Here is a 21,886-nt window from a genome sequence, read left to right as displayed (position 1 = left end):
AAAAGGCAACAGGGAAGTCACAAGGTGTTGAAAATGTTGTTATAATTCCAAAGTAGGGAGAATAAAAAGGTCTGGAATAACTTTGGGGTGTCCAAACCTTCAAAGTTTGTGAGGTCAAATGTAATAGTTGTAGGGATATTTATATTATATAGGCTTATTATTGTTATCATTGATACATTTTAAAATTATTACTTTTATAGTAAGTAGGAGGGGATCACAACATTTTTTGACTGCAAATAAAGGGTAGCCAACCTGACAAAGCTGAGAAGCACTGTCTTACAGAAACTTTGCTGTAAGGGAAGATGTGCTCTGTGGGATGAATCTACAAAGAAGGTGGAGCAGAGAATGCTATCTTCACAGAACCATGATCAATTTTAAGGTTGCCAATTTAGTTCCCAAATACCATATGGACAAGGCTCTGTACATATATAGGTTAGATAGATAAGGTAGAATGATCTGAAACTCTTCGGAGAGAGCTGGAGGAAGTGTAACTAAGGAGTTGCTCAGCATGAGAATAAGGTTTCTGATAAGTGCAGTTGCTGAAGCCTCTAAGAATAAGTAGAGCATACGAACCAGTGCCTCTCTGCCTCTCGCTGCAGCATCCTGGGTGCTGAGCGGTGCTGAGCTCCCTGACTTCTCATTGTGGAATCAGTGGGAACTGAGGGTGCTCAGCACCTTATGGGTTTGAACCGATATGGATCATCCAAAAGTAGCCTACCCCAAGCCTGTGATCTCTGGCTACATCTATACTGCAAAAGACCTTCTGGTGGTAGAGAGTCTCAGAGGCCAGATCAACTGACTCAGGCTTGTGGGGCTCGCGCTACAGGGCTAAAAATAACAGCGTAGACTTTCCCACTTTGGCTGGAGCCTGGGTCTCAGACCCTCTCACTGGGTCTCAGAATCCAGGCTCCAGCCCAAGTGGGGACATCTATTTTTAGCTCCGTAGCACAAACCCTGTGAGCCTGAGTCAGTTGACCCGGGCTCTGAGACTTGCTGCCATGTTTTTTTTTTATTTGCAGTGTATATGTATCCTCTACTGAAGATTAAAGTTCTCATCCCCCTGGTGAAGAGCTTGAGCCAGAATATGCCGAAGCTTGTCCTCCTATCTGCTCTCCGTCTCTCTCAGGTGAATTCCTAGTAGGGGAGGACGATGGGCAGCAGGACATTTGCAATTTCTACCTCCGATACTAGTGAGAGAGAAACTGGCCCAGTGTGCTTTATGTATAACTATTAATTCACAATTTTTTTAAACCATAAGTCTGAAATAATCTTAAAACAAGGACACATCTTTAAATTAACTGCTAACTTCATTTTTGATTAATAGTTTTTACCTGCTGTAGACAGGAAAATTTTCCCATAGTTCATAAACTGGCTTTGGTTAGATGTGATTTGATCTAAATTGCTTACACATTTCTTAGCATACATTAAAACTGTCCCTTGTTATGGGAGACAGCTTTCATTTTACAATCACATTTATCTATCCCACAGACCGAGCTTTATGTATTTTTTTTTAAATGACTGTGAATTATTTACATAAAAATGCTGAAATATTAAAATAGGCTACAGAAAATGTTATAGTATGTCAACCTTTATTTGACAAAGCACACATTTTTTAGTATAGCAAGTTCTCTTGATTAACTGTATAGAATAACCATTGACTATTTTCAGTAATTAAATGACATTTACCATGTAAACTGAAGGAATATTTTAGGTGGAGCTGGTAGTGTTCTTACAGTTAAGGTTGCCTGACTCTTCACATTAAAAGACCCTGTTTTCAGTGGTTTATAACTTTGCCAAACTTTAATCATCCAGGCTAAATTTTCCATGTTGGGTGTCTGCCTCAGGCTGAGTTTTTGGAAAGTTTTAGCTAAAATAGTTCAGGCATTTCTCAGAATGAGATAAGAGAAAAATACATTGATTTACCTATGTTAAAAAAAAATCTTACAATGGTTCTGTCAAGTAGTGCCTCCTTTCTTTCAATTTTCCAAGGTGGTAGCTGTAGTGTCAGGGGCTTTTTGGTATACTTGTGAAAACTTGTCCGAATTAAAAGCCTCCCAAAAAATCTCAGTTCACACAGGCTTAGTAGAGATTTGTTATTTTGGCAGCTAAGTTCTCTGAAGATTCCATTTTCACTGGATATGCTTGTGATGTTCCCCTGGTGTTATCTGCACCAGTGATCTGCTAGGTTACTCCAATCCTTGACTCTGGGAGCCAGCCTTACCCTGTTCTGCTCTGAGAATCCCCACTCCCGGGTTGTTCACTCACAGCCTCTAGCATGTAAGCTGCTCCCAGCTATGTGAGTGAGCACTTTTAGCCAGCCGCTGCTTGATTTGTGCAACCAAATGACATTAGCCACTATTTCCGGTCCCAGACACAACCCTAGGAACCTCTGTCTTGCAGGGTCCAGTTATGCCTGCTGGATGCTGCAAGCGTATATGAGTTTGTCAATTTAACAAAGAAATTGATGTGTACCAGGCTTGTTATCCCAAGGAGAGTCTCTGTAATGCTTCAAATCAAATGCACTGCTTCAGGTAGAATAAACAAGCAAATTTATTAACTAAAAAAGACAGGTTTTAAGTGAATATAAGTCAAAGCACAACAAGTCAGATTTGGTCAAACAAAATAAAAGCAAAACACATTCTAAGCTGATTTTAACACTTTCAGTGCCCTTACAAACTTAGATGCTTCTCACCACATGCTGGCTGGTTACCCTTCAGCCAGGCTCTTCCCTTTGATCAACGCTTCTATTGCTTGGTGGTGGTGTCTGTAGATGTAGGCGGGAGAGAGGAAGAACATGGCAAATGTCTCTCCCTTTTATCTGTCCTTTCTTCCCTCTTTGCTTTGCCCCCCTTTCAGAGTTAGAAGAGCATTACCTCCTCATAGTCCCAAACTGACCAAAGGAACAGGGGCGGGGGGGGGAAGGGGTGACTCACTCGAGAGTCCAACAGATCCTTTGTTGCTGCGGAGGCCAGTGTCCTTTGTTCCTGTGAGGCTGGGCTGGGTTTGTCCCATACATGCCCTGATGAGGTGTGAACTGCCCCTCTGCTCCTGGAGAGTTATGCCTGGGCTTGTTTTAAGCCACGAGGACACATTTTCAACCTCAAAACTATATGCATGAAATTATAACCTATAACATTACTATAACAACAATGCTCAGTGCATCATGAGCCTTCTGAAGACACCCGACATAACAAACTTTGTATTGGATACAACACAATCATATTATAAGGATGAACATGGGGGTGCAGGGTGTTCCCCTGAGGCACAGAGTGTCACACCTCCCCCCTTATATTACAGTAGGAGGGTTAGTCACTGACTAGCTCGAAGGCAGTTTGTGTTATACTTCTCTTAGCATCCAGCCATCAAGGCCATGAGGCAGCGTGCCTCAGTTTCCCCTTTCACACACAGCAAACCAGGTTTGTTATGGTTTCTCTGCTGTGATAAGCTTTAATTCTGTTTACATATATTAACTGAAAAGTGGCATTATCATAAGGTTTAACATCGGTGTCAAAATTCTTATCCACCAAACTTAACATTAATACCAAAATTTTTATCACAAATGTGTGTTTACAAGTATCTTTATGATACCACTCCCTTTGTTCAGATAGTTTGGTTTGAGGTTGGTTTGTTCATTACTCATAGTGTTCTTTGACTCTCTCCCATATAATTGGTTATTGACTTTTCTTTTCCTCCAGTATTCTCCCTGTGTGGGCTCTTAATTTAATCATGTTTCTGGAGTTTTGGTGCCTCAGGGTCTGGCAAGATAGGTGTTTAGGGGGATCCTGCATCTCGGCTGGCCTTTGGGGGATCTGTGTCCCGACCCCAGGACTGTACATATGCAAAAAATCCAGTTCCCTTTTTGGGGTTACCCTGTGTTTCCTGCTCCCAGCACTGAGTCCTTCCCTGCCCCCTAGAGGGCTGTGATCTGTGCTATCTGGGTTAAGTGTATTTACCCTTTGACCAGGTGCACCTTTTCCCAGCAGCTTTCCCATACTGCTGTCTGTGTCTCACCAACCTGGGGGAAAACACCTCCCTCTCTGCCTGTTTGATCATTTGCATTCAAATAAACTACCACCTGGCAATTTCCTGGTCTCAACTCCTCTGCTGTCACAGGCGTCGGAGCTGCATCTTGATGTAAAGAGACACACTTGCTTTGCAAAAACGTTTCAGAAATAGCATCCTGAAAAACTGGGACTTGGATTGGGGCACCCTCTATCACCCACTTCTCTGTCACTTAGAAGTCATCTTTGTGATTGCTCCCCTCCAGGAAGTTGGTCACACAGTTCCCTCTCCAAACCTGGGTCATAGGCTGAGTGCCTGGGTGCACAGATGCTGACTGAGCCATTGTATCCTGGGCATCCTCTCCCAAATGACCAGTGAGGAGACATTCCTGTACCCCCACTATTCCTTCCCCAGTTTCCTCTTCTTGGCCCCCCTGTAAGACACATTCTTCTGTGCTCCCTAGGAAGGGGTCTGTCCCTTGTTCATCTGTAAAACTCTGCCAGCTAACAACTGGAACAATTTCCTTGGTCACTGACAACATCTCTCTTGCCCCTGTTCCTGAGAGTATGTTGCCTTCTGTGGGGAAGGAGCTAGTCTCAGCCCCTCCCATACTTGGATGCACACTGCTTCCCTGTGTTACAGAGTCACAGCAATCCTCACCCACCTCAGTGGTTTCTGAGATTCCCTACCCCTTCTCTGGGCTCTCCTCTGGGACACATTTCTCTATGCTCCCTAGAACCGGGTCTGTCTTTGGTTCAGCTGCAACTTGCTGGCAGCTAACAACCTGGACTGTTCTCTCCCTGGCAGGCATTACACCCCCATCCCTTCCTGATGTGGTGTTGCCTCCAGCTGCAGTGCAGGAGTTGGTCTCAACCACCCTCCTACCTGGAAGCATGTGGCTTCCCCTTGCTGCAGAATAATCAAGGAGACTTTCTCCCATTCTCTCAGCAGTTCCTGAGACCTTACCCTTTCCCTCAGGGGTTCCAGCATAACACTCCCTTCTGCTGGAGGCAAATACTTTAACCTGAACTACACGGAAAAAATCATTACCAAGGAGCAGGTCTACTAGGAGATGTTCCATTATCCCCACAGTCAAAACACTTTCCAAACCACATGGATTTTAGCTAGTGGTACGAGGAACCTGCTTTCACTCACCCCCACAATCTCTGCCATTTGGCCAGGCAACATACTGGTCTTTGGGACCACACTCTGCTTAACCAGAGTGAACTGGGCCCCTGTGTCCTTCTACCCCAAGTACTCCCTGCCATTAATTTCGACAACCTTAATATTCTCCCTGTCTGGTTCTGTAGAGGCTAATCTCACAAAATCAATATGATAGGTTTCAATTGCTTTTGGAGGTTTCTGCCTTGAGGAGAGCAGAACTAACATGAGCTATTGGTTGCCTGCTTCCTCCCAGCACGGGGCATTTATTCCTCAGGTGATCAGTGGAATTACACTGATAGCACCTTTTGGGATCTTCCGCTTTGACAGGAGATTTGGGATAGGAGTTACCAGTAGAGGGATGTTTTTGGGTAGGAGAATGTTTAGGCTCCCAACCCCTCTTCTTTCTTCCCAGGGGCAAAATAGGATCATCCCGTCCCACCAGTTTTAAACCCCTCTTTCTCTGGCCTGCCCTCAATAGACATTTGAGTCTGTTCAAAGGCATCAGCTAAAAAAGCCATCTCATCCACAGTCTTTACATTTTTATCCCAGAGACTTTACTTTGGCCTTACCTATGCTCAAGAAATGCTCTTGAGCAACAAGATCAAGCATTCCTTCAAAACTTGCCACCTCTTTACCCCTCACCCATTTCCCCAACAAATCTTTCATTTTGTTTACATATTCCCCATTACTCATCCCAATATCTCTTTTAAGATTCCTAAATTTAATTCTATATGTTTCGGGGGTAATCTGAAAACTTCACAAAACAGTATGTTTAAATTTACAGTAGTCAAAAGCATCTTCAATAGGCATTCCATTGAATCCAGTTTGAGCTTTACCAGTTAATTTTGCAATCAGGCTAGGAACTCTCTTATCATCAGGGATTTCATGTATTACACACAGCCTTTCAAAGGTAGTCAGATATTCAGCAATATCATCCTCCTCACTGTATGCAGGACATAAGTGTTCCCACTTGTGGATTTTTGGAGTGATGGTAGTCCTTGGGGTCGAAGGCCTCTGATTCTACTTCTCTAGCAGGTCCAGCTGGTGTTTTCTCTCCCTATCTCTTTCTTCTCCCTCTCTCTTTCTCTTTCTTCCATAGCCCTTCTGTGTGCAGCCTCCTCTCTGTCTGCCTCCCTGGCTGCCTCAGCCTCCGTAGTTTCCCTGGCCGCAGCTGCTTCTTTGAGCCTCACAGAGCCCTTCTTGACCTGCTGCTCACAAACCGGGAAGAATTAGTAGGGGAAGCAAAAGTGGATGGGAACCTGGGAGGCAGTGACCATGAGATGGTCGAGTTCAGGATCCTGACACAGGGAAGAAAGGAGAGCAGCAGAATACGGACTCTGGACTTCAGAAAAGCAGACTTTGACTCCTTCAGGGAACTGATGGGCAGGATCCCCTGGGAGAATAACAGGAGGGGGAAAGGAGTCCAGGAGAGCTGCCTGTATTTTAAAGAATCCTTATTGAGGTTACAGAGACAAACCATCCCGATAGTAAATACGGCAGGCGACCAGCTTGGCTTAACAGTGAAATCCTTGCTGATCTTAAACCCAAAAAAGAAGCTTACAAGAAGTGGAAGATTGGACAAATGACCAGGGAAGAGTATAAAAATATTGCTCGGGCATGCAGGAGTGAAATCAGGAAGGCCAAATCACACTTGGAGTTGCAGCTAGCAAGAGATGTTAAGAGTAACAAGAAGGGTTTCTTCAGGTATGTTAGCAACAAGAAGAAAGTCAAGGAAAGTGTGGGCCCCTTACTGAATGAGGGAGGCAACCTAGTGACAGAGGATGTGGAAAAAGCTAATGTACTCAATGCTTTTTTTGCCTCTGTTTTCTCAAACAAGGTCAGCTCCCAGACTACTGCACTGGGCAGCACAGCATGGGGAGGAGGTGACCAGCCCTCTGTGGAGAAAGAAGTGGTTTGGGACTATTTAGAAAAGCTGGACGAGCACAAGTCCATGGGGCTGGATGCGCTGCATCCAAGAGTGCTAAAGGAGTTGGTGGATGTGATTGCAGAGCCATTGGCCATTATCTTTGAAAACTCATGGCAATCGGGGGAGGTCCCGGACGACTGGAAAAAGGCTAATGTAGTGGCCATCTTTAAAAAAGGGAAGGAGGATCCTGGGAACTACAGGCCAGTCAGCCTCACCTGAGTCCCTGGAAAAATCATGGAGCAGGTCCTCAAGGAATCAATTCTGAAGCACTTAGAGGAGAGGAAAGTGATCAGGAACAGTCAGCATGGATTCACCAGGAGGGTGATGAAACACTGGAATGCGTTACCTAGGGAGGTGGTGGAATCTCCTTCCTTAGAAGTTTTTAAGGTCAGGCTTGACAAAGCCCTGGCTGGGATGATTTAGTTGGGGATTGGTCCTGCTTTGAGCAGGGGGTTGCACTAGATGACCTCCTGAGGTCCCTTCCAACCCTGATATTCTATGATTCTATGATTTCTGCCTGCCCCATTTGAAACTCGTGGACCTTTGCCTTCTCTGCCGCTTCCAGTGTGGCCAGCTCTAGTTTTGAAGCTGCCTCACTGGTCGTCATTTTTCTGCATTCTTGTGCTTATTTCCCTCACCCGAAATAAACAAACAGAAAATAACAAAACTGTGACCTCCTCCTGACTGTTCTTAGCCACTGAACTTAAGACTCACTTAAAATCACAAATATCAGTGCTTAAAGCATGTACTCCACTTGACGTAACAAGCTGTACATACACCCTGCTCGCTACACCACTGTAACTTCCCCTAGTGTTATCTGAACCGATGATCTGCTAGATCACTCCAATCCTTGACTCTGGGAGCCAGCCTTACCCTGCTCTGCTGTGAGAACCCCCACTCCCGGACTGTTCATGCACAGCCTCTAGCATGTAAGCTGCTCCCAGCTACGTGAGTGAGCACTTTTGGCCAGCCACTGCTTAGATTGTGCAACCGAATGACACTAGCCACTATCTCTGGTCCCAGACACAACCCTAGGAACCTCTGTCTTGCAGTTTTCAGTTGTGCCCGCTGGACACTGAAAGCTTATATGAGTTTGTCAATTTAACAAGAAATTGATATGTACCAGGCTTGTTATTCCAAGGGGAGTCTCTGACATGCTTCACACCAAACACACTGCTTCAGGTAGAATAAACAAACAAATTTATTAACTACAAAAGGTAGATTTTAAGTGAATATAAGTCAAAGCATGAGTCAGATTTGGTCAAACGAAATAAAAGCAAAATGTATTGTAAACTGATTTTAACACTTTCAGTGCCCTTACAAACTTAGATGCTTCTCACCACAGGCTGGCTGGTTGCCCTTCAGCCAGGCTATCCCCTTTGATCAGCTCTTCAGTTGCTTGATGGTGGTGTCTGTAGATGTAGGTGGAAAACAGAGAGAGCATGGCCAATGTCTCTCCCTTTTATCATGTTCTTTCTTCCCCCTTGGCTCTGCCCCCCACCCTTCATAGTTAGGTGAGCATTACCTAATCGTAGTCCCAAACTGACCAAGGGAAATGGGGTGACTCACTCGAGAGTCCAACAGATCCTTTGTTGCTGCGGAGGCGAGTGTCTTTTGTTCCTGTGAGGCTGGGCTGGGTTTGTCCCATACATTCCCTGATGAGTTGTGAACTCCCCCTCTGCTCCTGGAGAGTTTTGCCTGGGCTTGGTTTAAGCCATGAGGACACATTTTCAGCCTCATAACTATATACATGAAATTACAACCTATAACATTACTATAACAACAATGCTCAGTGCATCATGAGCCTTCTGAAGACACCCAACATGACAAACTTTGCATTGGATACCACACGATCATATTATAAGGATGAACATGGGGGTGCAGGGTGTTCTCCGAAGGCACAGAGTGTCACAATGCTCTTGTCCCTCACAGCTTCTACTTGCTAACTGGACTGCTTGGGCACCATCCCCCTGGAGTGACTGAGCATGCTCCAGCCCAGAGTTGCAGGAGAAGAGCAGGAGTTTTTGTGTAAATGCTCGTCCTGGCCACTGCAGTCATTGTGGCACGAGACACAAGAACTGAGAACAAGGAAACTGTGTCTCTTGTGCTCTCAGTGCTCCCCCTGCTGGGGCCAGGCAGTGTGGAGGAGAAGGTGGAAACATCCTGACCCTAATGCAGAGGGTTGAGGAGCAGAGGTGGGGGGCAGAGGAGGAGAGAGGTTTGCAGGAGCCAGAGGGTGGATAGGAGTTAAGTGTGAGGAAGGACAGGAACTGGGTGGCAGTGTTTAGAAGCAGAGGTGGGAGGGGAGGGTTCTCTCAGTAACAGTCCCTCCAGGGAACATGGGCCCTCACACTCCAGTTCCACTGACCTTGATACATCATCCCCCATTCTACAAACATTGTAATATAAACATTAAAATACGTAATTGACACGCAGACCCCATCTTGTGTCCCTTCAGCCAGAGGTTACTAGCACATGGTTAAGTTGGGGTCTCGTCTTTACTACAGATTCAACTAGTTACATAGTCTTTGAGATACTTTAATCTCCACAACAGGCAAATATACCAGGAGTGACTTATCTCTGTCTGTCACCTGTCTCCAAGTCTAGCAAATTGTCTCCCTGTGGAGTCTTCTCTCTCCCTGTGAGGTTGGCCTCTGGATGGTGCTCCGTATCTCTGTAGGCTCTCGATATTGTGTAAGCTGGCTCACAAGTGTCTCCTGTTCCTTTGGATTACTTGTTCTTCTTGTGGTAACAGAGTCTCTTTATTCTTGTGATTATCACAGGACTGGCAGGTGTCACACACTTCTATCAAGGAGTAGAGTTCTGTATTTATTCCCAGAAAGTAAATACATTCTTGAGCCCATATGAGACAGCTGTCCATGCCCAGGTGTGAGGCATGTAGTTTTTGTATGACATCCTTATGTAATAAGGCAGGGACAAGAGCCCTCTGTCCTCGAAATATGACTCCATCCTGCACACTCACCTCATCTTTAACTTGAAAATAAGGTTCTACTCCTACCAGTATGTCAATCCATGTTAATGGATTGAATTTCTTGATTCCTTCCCCGCAACTTGCTGATGCTGAGTATATATGTTCTGCTCAGGGTGTTAGCTAACACCAGTAATTGTCCCAGACTATATCTAATCTCTACCTGATGGAGCAGGACACGCATCAGTATGCAGTGCAATCTCTTTGGAGCACTAAAAAGGGGTTTTGCCCTGACTGTCTCTAAGGATTTGTGATCTGATAGCACTATTACTGGGTGGCCATTGCTGTATTAATGGAATCATTCCACTCCAAATACCATAGCCAGAAGCTCTTTCCTCATTTGGGTGTACCCCTTTTCAGTCTCTGGGAGGGTTTTGCTGGCATAAGTGACCAGCTGCTGCTGCAAGAGCTACTCCCAGTCCTTTTTCCAGTGCAGCACTGGACTGTCAGTGGCTCTCCTGATGGGTAGTACTTTAGGACAGGGTTATCTATTATCATTTATTTCAGTATGTCAAATGCTGCTGTTGTGGACTTATCCAGTCCCATTTAACATCCTGCCTTGTGAGATGATGTATGGGTTCCACTGCTGAAGCCAGGTGTGGATAGAACTTAGAACATTTATCATTCCCGTAAGAACATAAGAACGGCCATATTGGATCAGACCAATGGTCCATCTAGCCCAGTTTCCTGTCTTCTGACAGTGGCCAGTGCCAGATGTTTCAGAAGGAGTGAACAGAACTGGGGAATTTATCAAGTGATTCATCCCCTGTCATCAAGTCACAACTTCCTGTTAGTCATAGGCTTAGGGTCACCCAGAGCATGGGGTTGCATCCCTAACCATCTTGGCTAATAGCCATTGATGGTCTTATTCTCCATGAATTTATCTAATTCTTTTTTGAAGCCAATTATATTTTGGGCCTTCACAACATCCCCTGGCAACAAGGTCCACAGGTTGACCATGAGTTGTATGCTTTCTTAAATTTTGTTTTAAAGCTGCTGCCTATTAATTTCATTGGGTGACTCCTAGTTCTTGTGTTATGTGAAGTGGTAAATAACACATCCCTATTCACTCTGTTCACATCGTGCATGATTTTATAGACCTCTATCATATCCCTCCTTACTCTTTTTAAGATGAGCAGTCCCTGTCTTTTAATATCTCCTCATAAGGAAGCTGTTTCATATCCCTAATTATTTTTATTGCCCTTCTCTGTACTTTTTCCAATTCCAATATATCTTTTTTGAGATGGAGAAACCAGAACTGCATGCAGTACTTGAAATGTGGGCATGCCATGGATTTATATAGTGGCATTATGATATTTTCTGTCTTATTATCTATCCATTTCCTAATAGTTACTAACATTCTGTTAGCTTTTTTGACTGTTGCTGCACTTTGAGCAGATTTTTCAGAGAACTATCCACAGTGATTCCTTGATCTCTTTCTTGAGTGGTAACAGCTAATTTAGATTCCATCATTTTGTATGTATAGTTAGGATTATATTTTCCAATATATGCATTACTTTGCATTTATCAACACTGAATTTCATTTGCCATTTTACTGTCCAGTTTGTGAGATCCATTTGTAACTCTTCACAGTTGGCTTTTGGATTTAACTATTTTGAGTAATTTTGTATCATCTGCCAATTTTGCCACCTCACTATTTACCCCCTTTTCCAGATCATTTATGAATAGGTTAAAGAGCACTGGTCCCAGTACAGATTCTTGGGGGACTCTGCTGTTTACCTTCCTCCACTGTGAAAATTTGTTCCTACCCTTTGTTCCTATCCTTTGTTTCCTATCTTTTAACCGTTTACTGACCCATGAGAAGACCTTCCCTCTTACCCCATGACTCCTTATTTTGCTTAAGAGCATTGGTGTAGGACCTTGTTAAAGGCTTTCTGAAAGTCCAAATACACTATATCCACTGTACCACCCGTGTCCACATGTTTGTTGATCCCCGCAAAGTATTCTAATGGATCGGTGAGGCATGATTTCCCTTTATCGTAGCCTTTTTGTCTCTTCCCCAATATCGTGTTCATTTATGTGTCTGATAATTCTGTTCTTTTGTAAAATTTCAACCAATTTGCCTAGTACTGAAGTTAGGTTTACTCACCTCTAATTGCTAGATAACCTCTAGAGCCATTTAAAAAAATCCAGTGTCAGATTAGCTATCCTCCAGTCATCTGGTACAGAGGCTGATTTATGTGATAGGTTACATACCAGAGTTAGTAAGTTGTTCTGCAATTTCATATTTGAGTTCCTTCAGAATTCTTGGTCTTGGTGACTTATGATTGTTTAATTATCAATTTGATCCAAATCTACCAATGTTGACATCTCAGTCTGGGACAGTTTCTCAGATTTGTCACCTAAAAAGAATGGCTCAGATGTGGGAATTTCCCTCACATCCTCTGCAGTGAGGACCAATGCAAAGAATTAATTTTTACTTCTGTGCAGCAGCCTTGTCTTCCTTGAGAACTCCTTTAGCACCTTAATTGTCCAATAGGCCCCCTGATTGTTTGTTTGGCAGGCTTCTGATATACTTAATCCATGAATCTCTGGGGCAGCCCTGCAGGTGGTGCCAGGTAGGGTCAGGCTGTGCGCTAGCTTGTGTGTTGATGTGAGATTGTGACATTTCGCACAATGTCAAACTACTTTGTGCTCAGGATTTGTCACTGGCAGCACATATGGAATGCCTCTAGCTGCTCCAGGTCTGCCTGTAAGAGGGACCAGGTTTGGGTCAATGTTGATAAATGCAAAGTAATGCACATTGGAAAACATTATCCCAACTATAAGTACAAAAGGTAGGATCTAAATTAGCTGTTATCACTCAAGAAAGAGATCTTGGAGTTATTGTCAATAGTTCTCTAAAAACATCTGCTCAATGTGTAGCAGCATGCAAAAAAGCTAACAGAATGTTAGGAACAAATAGGAATGGGATAAATAATAAAACAGAAAATATCACAATTACACTATATAAATCAATAGTACACCTCCACCTTGAATACTTTGTGCAGTTCTTTGACTGCTGTCTGTAATCTGGTGCCTGACCCCGATCTCCTGGTAACTTGACCCTGCCTGCTTGCGTCCTGAAGCCTGACACTCAGTTTGCCCTCTGGCCTTTTTCAGACGCTGACCTCCCGGTAACCTGGTCCTGCCTGCCTCCTGATACCTGAACCTTCGTCTGTCCTCTGGCCTGTCGTGGACTCTGACCTCCCAGTACTTGACTTGGCCTGACTCACTTGGTCTGATCACTAAATCTGACAGCCCTCATTCTGATTGTGACACTAACATTGACTTTTTTTTTAAAATCAGTAACCGAGTACCCAAAATAAAAAGATTCTGAGGCAAAGCAGAGTTCATAGGTACAGCACATCTCTGCAAGGAAAAGCCCAGGTTTGATGTCTGCTTGTATTCCTTTCAGGTAATTTAACTGGTACAGGAAATACTTACGTAAAGTAATCAGGAGCAAAGAGCAACCCTGGCTCCTGCCCGCACTGAAGCCAGAGCCAAAGATCCCATTGACTTCTTTGGGCCCAGAGTAGAGTTGCTAAAACCATTTCAAAATATTACATTTTTCACTGAAATTATCAATTTCTGCCCTTCAAGGCTACCACCCGCTCCCTGAAAAAAAAGAAAAAAGAATGAAACGTGGATAAAATTTTCACAATTATTTTTGCAGAATGTTGATCTTTTCTGCAACCAGCTGTAGCATAGAGCAAATGAAAGGCTCATGTGTGCCTTATGGGCACTACTAGGAATGGTAGGTACAGTGTGATAGTCAACTCCACACCAGCAGAAGCTTCAGAAGGGGTTGTGTGCCTCAGGGAGGGGGACACAGCTATTGCTATAACCATAAAGGGACGGAACATGCACTTCTTCCCATTGTTGATCAGATCTGTTGGCCATTGAGGAAGGAGAGTCTTCACTAAAAAGGTAAATTGTGAGCCAGATACTTAATGCAATTAATATTAACAGCAAGGGGGAAGGAACACATTAAAGAATATTTAGGTAAGTTAGATGTATTCAAGTCATCAGGGCCTGATAATATTCATCCTAAGGTACTTAAGAAACTGGCTTCAGCAATCTCTGAACTGTTAACAATTACCTTTGAGAACTCATGGAGGATGGGTGAGGTCCCAGAGGACTGGAGAAGGGCGAACATAGTATCTATCTATAGAAGGGGGAACAAAGAGGATCCAGGGAATTAGAGATCAGTCAGGCTAACCTTTGATACCTGAAAGACACTGGGACAAATATATTTAAACAATCAGTTTGTAAGCACCTAGAGGATAATTGAGTGATGTGTAATAGCCAACATGGATTTGTTAAGAACAAATAATGCTAAACCAACCTCATTTCCTTCTTTGGTAGGGTTACTGGCTTAGTGGATGGGGGGAAGCTGAACATATGATATATCTTGATCTTAGTGAGGCTTTTGACACAGTCCCACATGGCATTCTCAGATGCAAACTAGGAAAGTGTGGTCTCAATGAAATTACTGTCAGGTTGGTGCAAAAGTGGTTGAAAGACTACCCAAAGAATAGTTATCAATGCTTCACTGTCAAACTGGGTGGATGTATCTAGTGGGATCCTGAAGGGTCTGTCCTGGGTCGAGTATTGTTCAATATTTTCATTAATGACTTGGATAATGAAGTAGAGAGCATGCTTATAAAATCTGTGGATGTCACCAAGCTGGAAGGGTTTGCAAGTGCTTTGGAGGACAGGATTAGAATTCAAAATGGCCTTAACAAATTGGAGAATTGGGCTGAAATCAACCAGATGAAATTCAATAAAGACAAATACTACTCTTTGGAAGAAAAAAATCTAATGTACAACTGAAAAAGGGGGAATAACTGGATAGGCAGTGGTACTGCTGAAGAGGATCAGGGTATTATAGTGGATCACAAACTGAATATGAGTCAACAGTGTGTCAGCAGTTTCAAAAAAGGTGCATAAACAGGAGTGATGGATGAATTAACAGGAGTGAAATATGTGAGACATGGGAAGTAATTGTTCTAATCTCCTTGGCACTGGTGAGGCCTCATCTGGAGTACTGTGTCTACTTTTGGGTGCAGCACTTTAAGAAAGATGTGGAGAAACTGGAAAGAGTCCAGAGGAGAGCAACAAAAACAACAAAAGGTTTAGAAAACCTGACCTGTGAGGAAAGGTCAAGAACACTGGACATGTTTACTGCTGAGAAAAGAAAGCAGAGGGGGGACCTGATAAGTTTGTGATGGGTTATATAAGCCTCACACTAAAACTGAAGGCGTTAAAGAGTAACTCTGGAGCCAGATGACCCTGCCCAGCCACACCTGCAGAGCATGCTCCAGATGGAGGTGGAACTTGGAAGGGAAGCCAGACAATTCAAAAAGTAACTGACAAGGCAGGGAGAGCTGCTCAGAGGGGGAGCTGCAAAAGCCTCTCTTGGAAAAGAGAAGCCTACCTGCTGGGTGTAGACAGACTGACGGTGCAGTTGGTACTTTTTTCTATTACCTTTTTGCTACAGGTTTCAGAGTAGCAGCCGTGTTAGTCTGTATTCGCAAAAAGAAAAGGAGTACTTGTGGCACCTTAGAGACTAACAAATTTATTTGAGCATAAGCTTTCGTGAGCTACAGCTCACTTCATTGGATGCATTCAGTGGAAAATACAGTGTGGAGATTTATATACATAGAGAACATGAAACAATGGGTGTTACCATACACACTGTAATGAGAGTGATCACTTAAGGTGAGCTGTTACCAGCAGGAGAGCTGGGGTGGGGTGGAACCTTTTGTAGTGATAATCAAGGTGGGCCATTTCCAGCAGTTGACAAGGACGTCTGAGGAACAGTGGGGGGTGGGGAGGGGGAATAAACAAGGGGAAATAATTTTACTTTGTGTAATGACCCATCCACTCCCAGTCTCTATTCAAGCCTAAATTAATTGTATCCAGTTTGCAAATTAATTCCAATTCAGCAGTCTCTCGTTGGAGTCTGTTTTTGAAGTTTTTTTTGTTGAAGAATTGCAACTTTTAGGTCTGTAATCGAGTGACCAAAGAGATTGAAGTGTTCTCCAACTGGTTTTTGAATGTTATAATTCTTGACGTCTGATTTGTGTCCATTTATTCTTTTACGCAGAGACTGTACAGTTTGACCAATGTACATGGAAGGGGGCATTGCTGGCACATGATGGCATATATCACATTGGTAGATGTGCAGGTGAATGAGCCTCTGATAGTGTGGCTGATGTGATTAGGCCCTATGATGGTGTCCCCATCATAGGGCCTAATCACATCAGCCACACTATCAGAGGTTCGTTCACCTGCACATTTACCAATGTGATATAAAATCTCCCCACTGTAGTTTCCACTGAATGCATCGGATGAAGTGAGCTGTAGCTCACGAAAGCTTATGCTCAAATAAATTTGTTAGTCTGTAAGGTACCACAAGTACTTCTTTTCTTTTTGCTACAGACTGCAAAACTTGGACAATAGAGTACGTGGTAGGAAGTGGCCAAAGTAGGGGCGCTCGTGAGTACTGGACCTTTGATAACCTGATCTGAGCTCCCCTACGAACCCTGCTCCACACTAAGAAGGGACTGGCCCCTAACCACTAGACGATACTGCCAGCATCACACTGTCTTCAGATATGTTAACGGTTGTTATAAAGTAGACAGTGATCAATTATTCTCCATGTCCAGCAAAGTAGTAAGAAGGACAAGAAGTAATGGGCTTAATCAGCAGCAAGGAAGATCTAGGTTAGATATTAGGAAAAACTTTCTAACTGTAAGGATAGTTAAGCACTGGAATAGGCTTGCAAGGGAGGTTTTGGAATCTGCATCCTTGGAGGTTTTTAGACAAAGGTTAGACAAAGACTTGTCAGGGATGATCTAGGTATACATGATCCTCCTTCACTGTGGGGGGCTGACCTCCTTGAGGTCCCTTGCAGCCCTACATTTCTATGATTCTATACCAGCTCATCCTCCCCTTGTCCGTTTTTGGGTTAGCTAGCACCACTAGCCTTGTACAGCTGTTGCCTAGAAGAGACTTTGATCCCTTGTTTTGGGATGTTGAAGAAGTAGACTCCTTGTCCCTTCTAATTCCCATGTTTATCTCTGCAGCAGCTGGCCACAGTGTAGTCCTATATTAGAAGGGTATTTGTTGAAGAAATTACTGTTCCACTTTGGTTATCCAGGCAGGCAAATAGCTGAGATATTTTATACTGGACACATTAGTATCTGAATTGTATAAAAAGTATGAACAGCTTTAACTTACTTATTGCATTCTGGAAATGGAGGCCTGGAGCAGTCATATGGACTTCAGGGACGTTAATTGTTTGTGTACATGAACGAGCTTATAAATGGTTGTTTTTGCAGTCTTATTTTGCTCATTGAGGATAGCTGTGACAGTGCCAGAGAAAAGGACGAAGAATGAATTATATTTTTCGTACCCACTGTATTAATACTTACAGGGCTTGATAATAATGTGCCTTTAACAAACCATGAACTTCTCTCCTACTGAGCCACTGCATCCTGCCTACGTTCAAAGTAAGCAGGGAACCATTATACTAATCCACTGTACCATCGTATCTCTAGCAAACACATGTAAGTGATTGGTTTGAATATTTATTTTGATGCAAGGTGTGTTGAGTCTTTTATTTGGCAATGCATACAGCTAGGAGATTGACTTTCTCAACTTTCAGAGTAGCAGCCGTGTTAGTCTGTATTCACGAAAAGAAAAGGAGTACTAGTGGCACCTAGAGACTAGCCAATTTATTTGAGCATAAGCTTTCGTGAGCTACAGCTCACTTCATCGGATGAAGTGAGCCACGAAAGCTTATGCTCAAATAAATTGGTTAGTCTCTAAGGTGCCACTAGTAATCCTTTTCTTTTCTCAACTTTGTTACCTCAATTGTGCAAGTTCTGTTCTTGCAGCAACCTCTGCTTTTCAGAAAGGTATAGCAGTAATATTTGGCTTTGTGAAACTAGAACACCCCAGCAACCTCAGAGTGGTTCACCTCTGCGATTAGGATGGTTTTAAAACATGAAAGTGAACTGATTTTTTTTTTGGCTTGTTTTTAATCAGGTGCGATTGTATGCAAGACCTGATGCAATCAGAAGAGGATCTGGGGACTATGCTCTAAATATTACAAGGAGACTCATTGAGTTTTATGAAGACTACTTTAAAGTGCCCTATTCCCTACCAAAATTAGGTAAGACTTTTCCGAAATTACTGTTTGTCCAAGGGAACTCTATTCTAGAGATTAGAAAATAAGGTAGTTTTTACTGGTAGATTTCAATGTGAAAAATTTGGGGGTTAAGTTAGAAGGGACATTGAACAGGAAATTTTAAAATTCTCCTAAAGAGAAGAAGCCAATTTTTTCACCTCTTCCTCATCTTGCCTCTAGGTGCAACTACTAAACAACAATTGAATCTATTAGGCATTGAGACTCTAGAGAACAGAAGCTTTGCTAATCACTTCCTGCTTTCCTGATGCTCAGCATCACTATCATTAGATAGCCCTCCGGTTATATTTATTTAGTCATATGTACATCTTGATTGCTCAGCTGCAGAAGGGGAATAGAATTGAAAATAACAGTGAAAATGGGAAATTTACAACATTTAAAGAAAATATTTATTGATTAGTGTAGTTTCTTAATGATGATTAATATCTGCTTGACAGTATTGCTGCTTATTGAAGAGAATTGTTGTGAGCTTATTTTGCTATTCAAGTGACCTAATTGTAAAAGCTGTCAATTTTTTTCACATTTTCCTTCACTTCCTCTCCCCCCACACCTCTCCCACTCCCTTGAATATTTCACACTATATTATTACACACTCCCTCCTTAAGAGTGCGTTTGATCAGGATCCAGAAAAATATATTGCTCAGCAACAAGAAGAAAGCTTGTGTTTGATCTGAAGTGTTAGAGTTTGAACCACAGGTGTTCATTCCAGGAGCTCAGGGCCTATTTCATTAAAGCACAAGCCTGCTGGGTAGCTTTATTAGTCTTACAACTAATGGTGTAGTAGATAGATAAAGTAATTAGTATTGTTTGAAGTGGGTGTTGCATGTATTTTAAATAAGAATGATGTGACTTTTTTGTCCTTTTTAAATGATGGGTTGCAAGCAGTGCTCTGTTAGAGGCATGGATGCTTATAACCATGGAACTCTCCTCAGACTGCAGGTTGCTGTTTGTATGTACTTTCATACCTGACTTTAATATTGCCCACCCAAGGAATTGTGACACTAAGGTCTGATACAAATATTGTTGTGGGACATTGCACAACTTCAGCTGGAGTAGTCAGAAACTTCTTCACATGACATGATAATGAATAAATCATGATTGCTTGACATTAGAAGTTCCAGACTCACTGGTGCCAAGTAGTTAAAAGAAAAAAATGGATATCTTTCTTCCCTTTGAAAATTTATAATTAGCAAAGAGACTTAGATTATTATTTTAGGTAGTTTAAAATGGTCATCTGGAAATAGTAGGTAGAGAATGTGTCTTCTTCTGTGCATCTTTAATAATTAAAATATTAGCCTTTCATCTCAGTATGTTTTGCTTGTTGTTGTTGCTACACAGCGGCATATTGTGTTAAAATACTTCAGAGGATTGAATGCCTTCCAGGTTAGTCTATTTATGGGATTACACTATAAAAATACTATAGTGAATTTGTAGTTTTTCTACTATAAATTATATTAAAAATACTAATTCAATTTTAAAATGTAATACTATTAGGTTTGGAGTGTATGAAGACTTAGTTATGATGTAGTTTATAGGATGATTAGTTTATAGGATGAAAAACATAAAAGTATCATACATACCACCTATAATGTACAGTTTGTTTAGTATAAGAATGCTGGGAAAAATGTCAAAAGTGCCTTTGTGACTTACAAAGGTAAGTCTCGTTGGTTTAGATTCCTAAGTCACTTTGGCATTTTTGAAATGTTGCCCACTATGTGTCTTGGTATCTTTGTTTCCAGTTCAGCAAAGTTGTTAAGCAGGTGCTTAACTTTAAACATGTGAATAATGCCATTGAGTTCAAGATGAGAAAGGCTGCTGCCTTTTGAAAATTTGAGGAAGGATGGGAATAAAAAGATGTTAATGGGAACTCAACAGGAACCCTAGGGCAGGAACACCTAGCATGTCTTCACTAGCAATGTTAAAGTGCTACTGTGGCACTTTAAAAAAAACACCTCCATGAGGGGAGTAACTACCAGCGCTGTTTATACTGGCGCTTTACAGCACTGAAACTTGAAGTGCTCAGTGGTGTGTTTTTTCACACCCTGAGCGAGAATGTTGCACCGCTGTAAAGTACCAGTGTAGACATGTGGTGGAAGAACCAAAATATAAGAGCCGTTATGTAATGGGACCAGCTATGGGGAAAACCCCCGAGAATTTTTCAGAGATCCAACTGAGAGGAGATGCCAGGGAAAAGTCTGCATTAGATTTGTCTGTGGAAGGAGTGAAAGGTAGGTGTATTAGGGAGAATGTGGTAGTAAGAGAAAACTGTTTTGCTATCAAAAGTGAGGAAGAAGTTTATCTCAGAGACTAGTTTACTTCACTCAGTAAACTATTATTGCCTCCACGACAAATGCTTATAGACTCCAGTTAGAACTTATTGAAAAGTGTCGATTACTTTATATGGGAGTTTTTATTTTTAAAGAAATGTACTGCAAAAAATTTTTTTCAAATGAAAGTCCAAAACAATTTTTTTTTAGATGTTTTCGGTGGAAAAATCAGTTTTTGCAAAATTGGCAAATTGAAAATATTTACTGACTAAAAATGCGATAATCAAAAAAATGTTTGGTGAAAAGTTTCAATTTTTGGTTTCAGGTTTTTTTTCAGTGACACTTGTGGTAGAAATTTGAAGTTTTCCGTAAAAATAATTATTTTGGCTGAAACCAATTTGTTGTTTAAAACATTTTGATAATATTTTGACTAACTTTAGCTACAGCTTAACTTGTTTTCAGTGTAATATGATACAAAATTACTTACTGGAAGACTAGTTATTATATTGTTGTCAAGTGTCTGGTATGTTTCCTTTCATTCTCCTGTGCTATTGGTGTGTGTGTGTGTGTGTGTGTTCAACTTTTGTGTTGTTTTTCACATTTCATAGTCTCATCACTTTTATGGAAGTGATGATGTAAGTCTTGTGCTTGATGCTGTCTTGTGCTATGAGCTTCTGTATGCTTTATTGCTGTCTTTTGTGTGTTATCATCAGACTGCCCTATTAACAGCCTGTAGCCCTTGGTCAGGCACTGTCATTGTCTGCTTCTTTTCCCATTTTGACCATACGTATGATGTGTGTCTGGGGCCTGTGGACTCCTGTTTTGTGTTGGCATTTTTGAAAGATCTGCATAGATTCATAGATTCCAAGGCCAGAAAGGAGCACTGTGGTAATCTTGTCTGACCTCCAGTATAACACAGGCCATCGAACTTCCCCAAAATTATACCTAGAACAGATCTTTTTTTTTTTTTAAATCCTATCTTGATTTAAAAATCACCAGTGATGGAGAATCCACAACGACCCTTGGTAAATTGTTCCAAAGATTAATTGCCCTTGCTGTTAATAATGTACATTCTATTTCCCATCTGAATCTGTCTAGCTTCAACTTCCAGCCATTGGATTGTGTTACACCTTTCTCTGTTAGATTGACGATTGGTTCAGCTTCTGTGCCGGTTAGGCCCATTGTCATGGGCTTTGATTTGTGCATTCCAAACTGGCTCCAGTTATCTGAGCTTGCCTCAGAGTGGGATAAGTTTCTTCATATGGACCAGTGTGGTTTGCAACTGTGGTTGTGTGATATGTTTTTGACTGTGCTTTTAA

The 21,886-nt window shown here is 42.2% G+C and overlaps 1 protein-coding gene across 2 annotated transcripts in view; it reads left to right on the top strand.

The window, feature by feature from the left end:
* Nucleotides 1–21,886, top strand: part of TRHDE (thyrotropin releasing hormone degrading enzyme) — a 337,934-nt gene that overhangs the window by 50,581 nt on the left and 265,467 nt on the right. For both annotated transcript variants that reach the window (XM_073327757.2, XM_073327756.2), the window contains exon 3: nucleotides 18,141–18,267. In XM_073327757.2, the coding sequence (XP_073183858.2) occupies nucleotides 18,141–18,267 (127 nt within the window). The remainder of the gene's footprint in view (nucleotides 1–18,140; nucleotides 18,268–21,886) is intronic.

This window comes from Lepidochelys kempii, chromosome 1, assembly GCF_965140285.1.
Source record: "Lepidochelys kempii isolate rLepKem1 chromosome 1, rLepKem1.hap1, whole genome shotgun sequence".
Taxonomy (NCBI): domain Eukaryota; kingdom Metazoa; phylum Chordata; order Testudines; family Cheloniidae; genus Lepidochelys; species Lepidochelys kempii.
The sequence above is the reverse complement of the archived record's forward strand: the minus strand, read 5'-3'. Positions and strand labels throughout refer to the sequence as shown.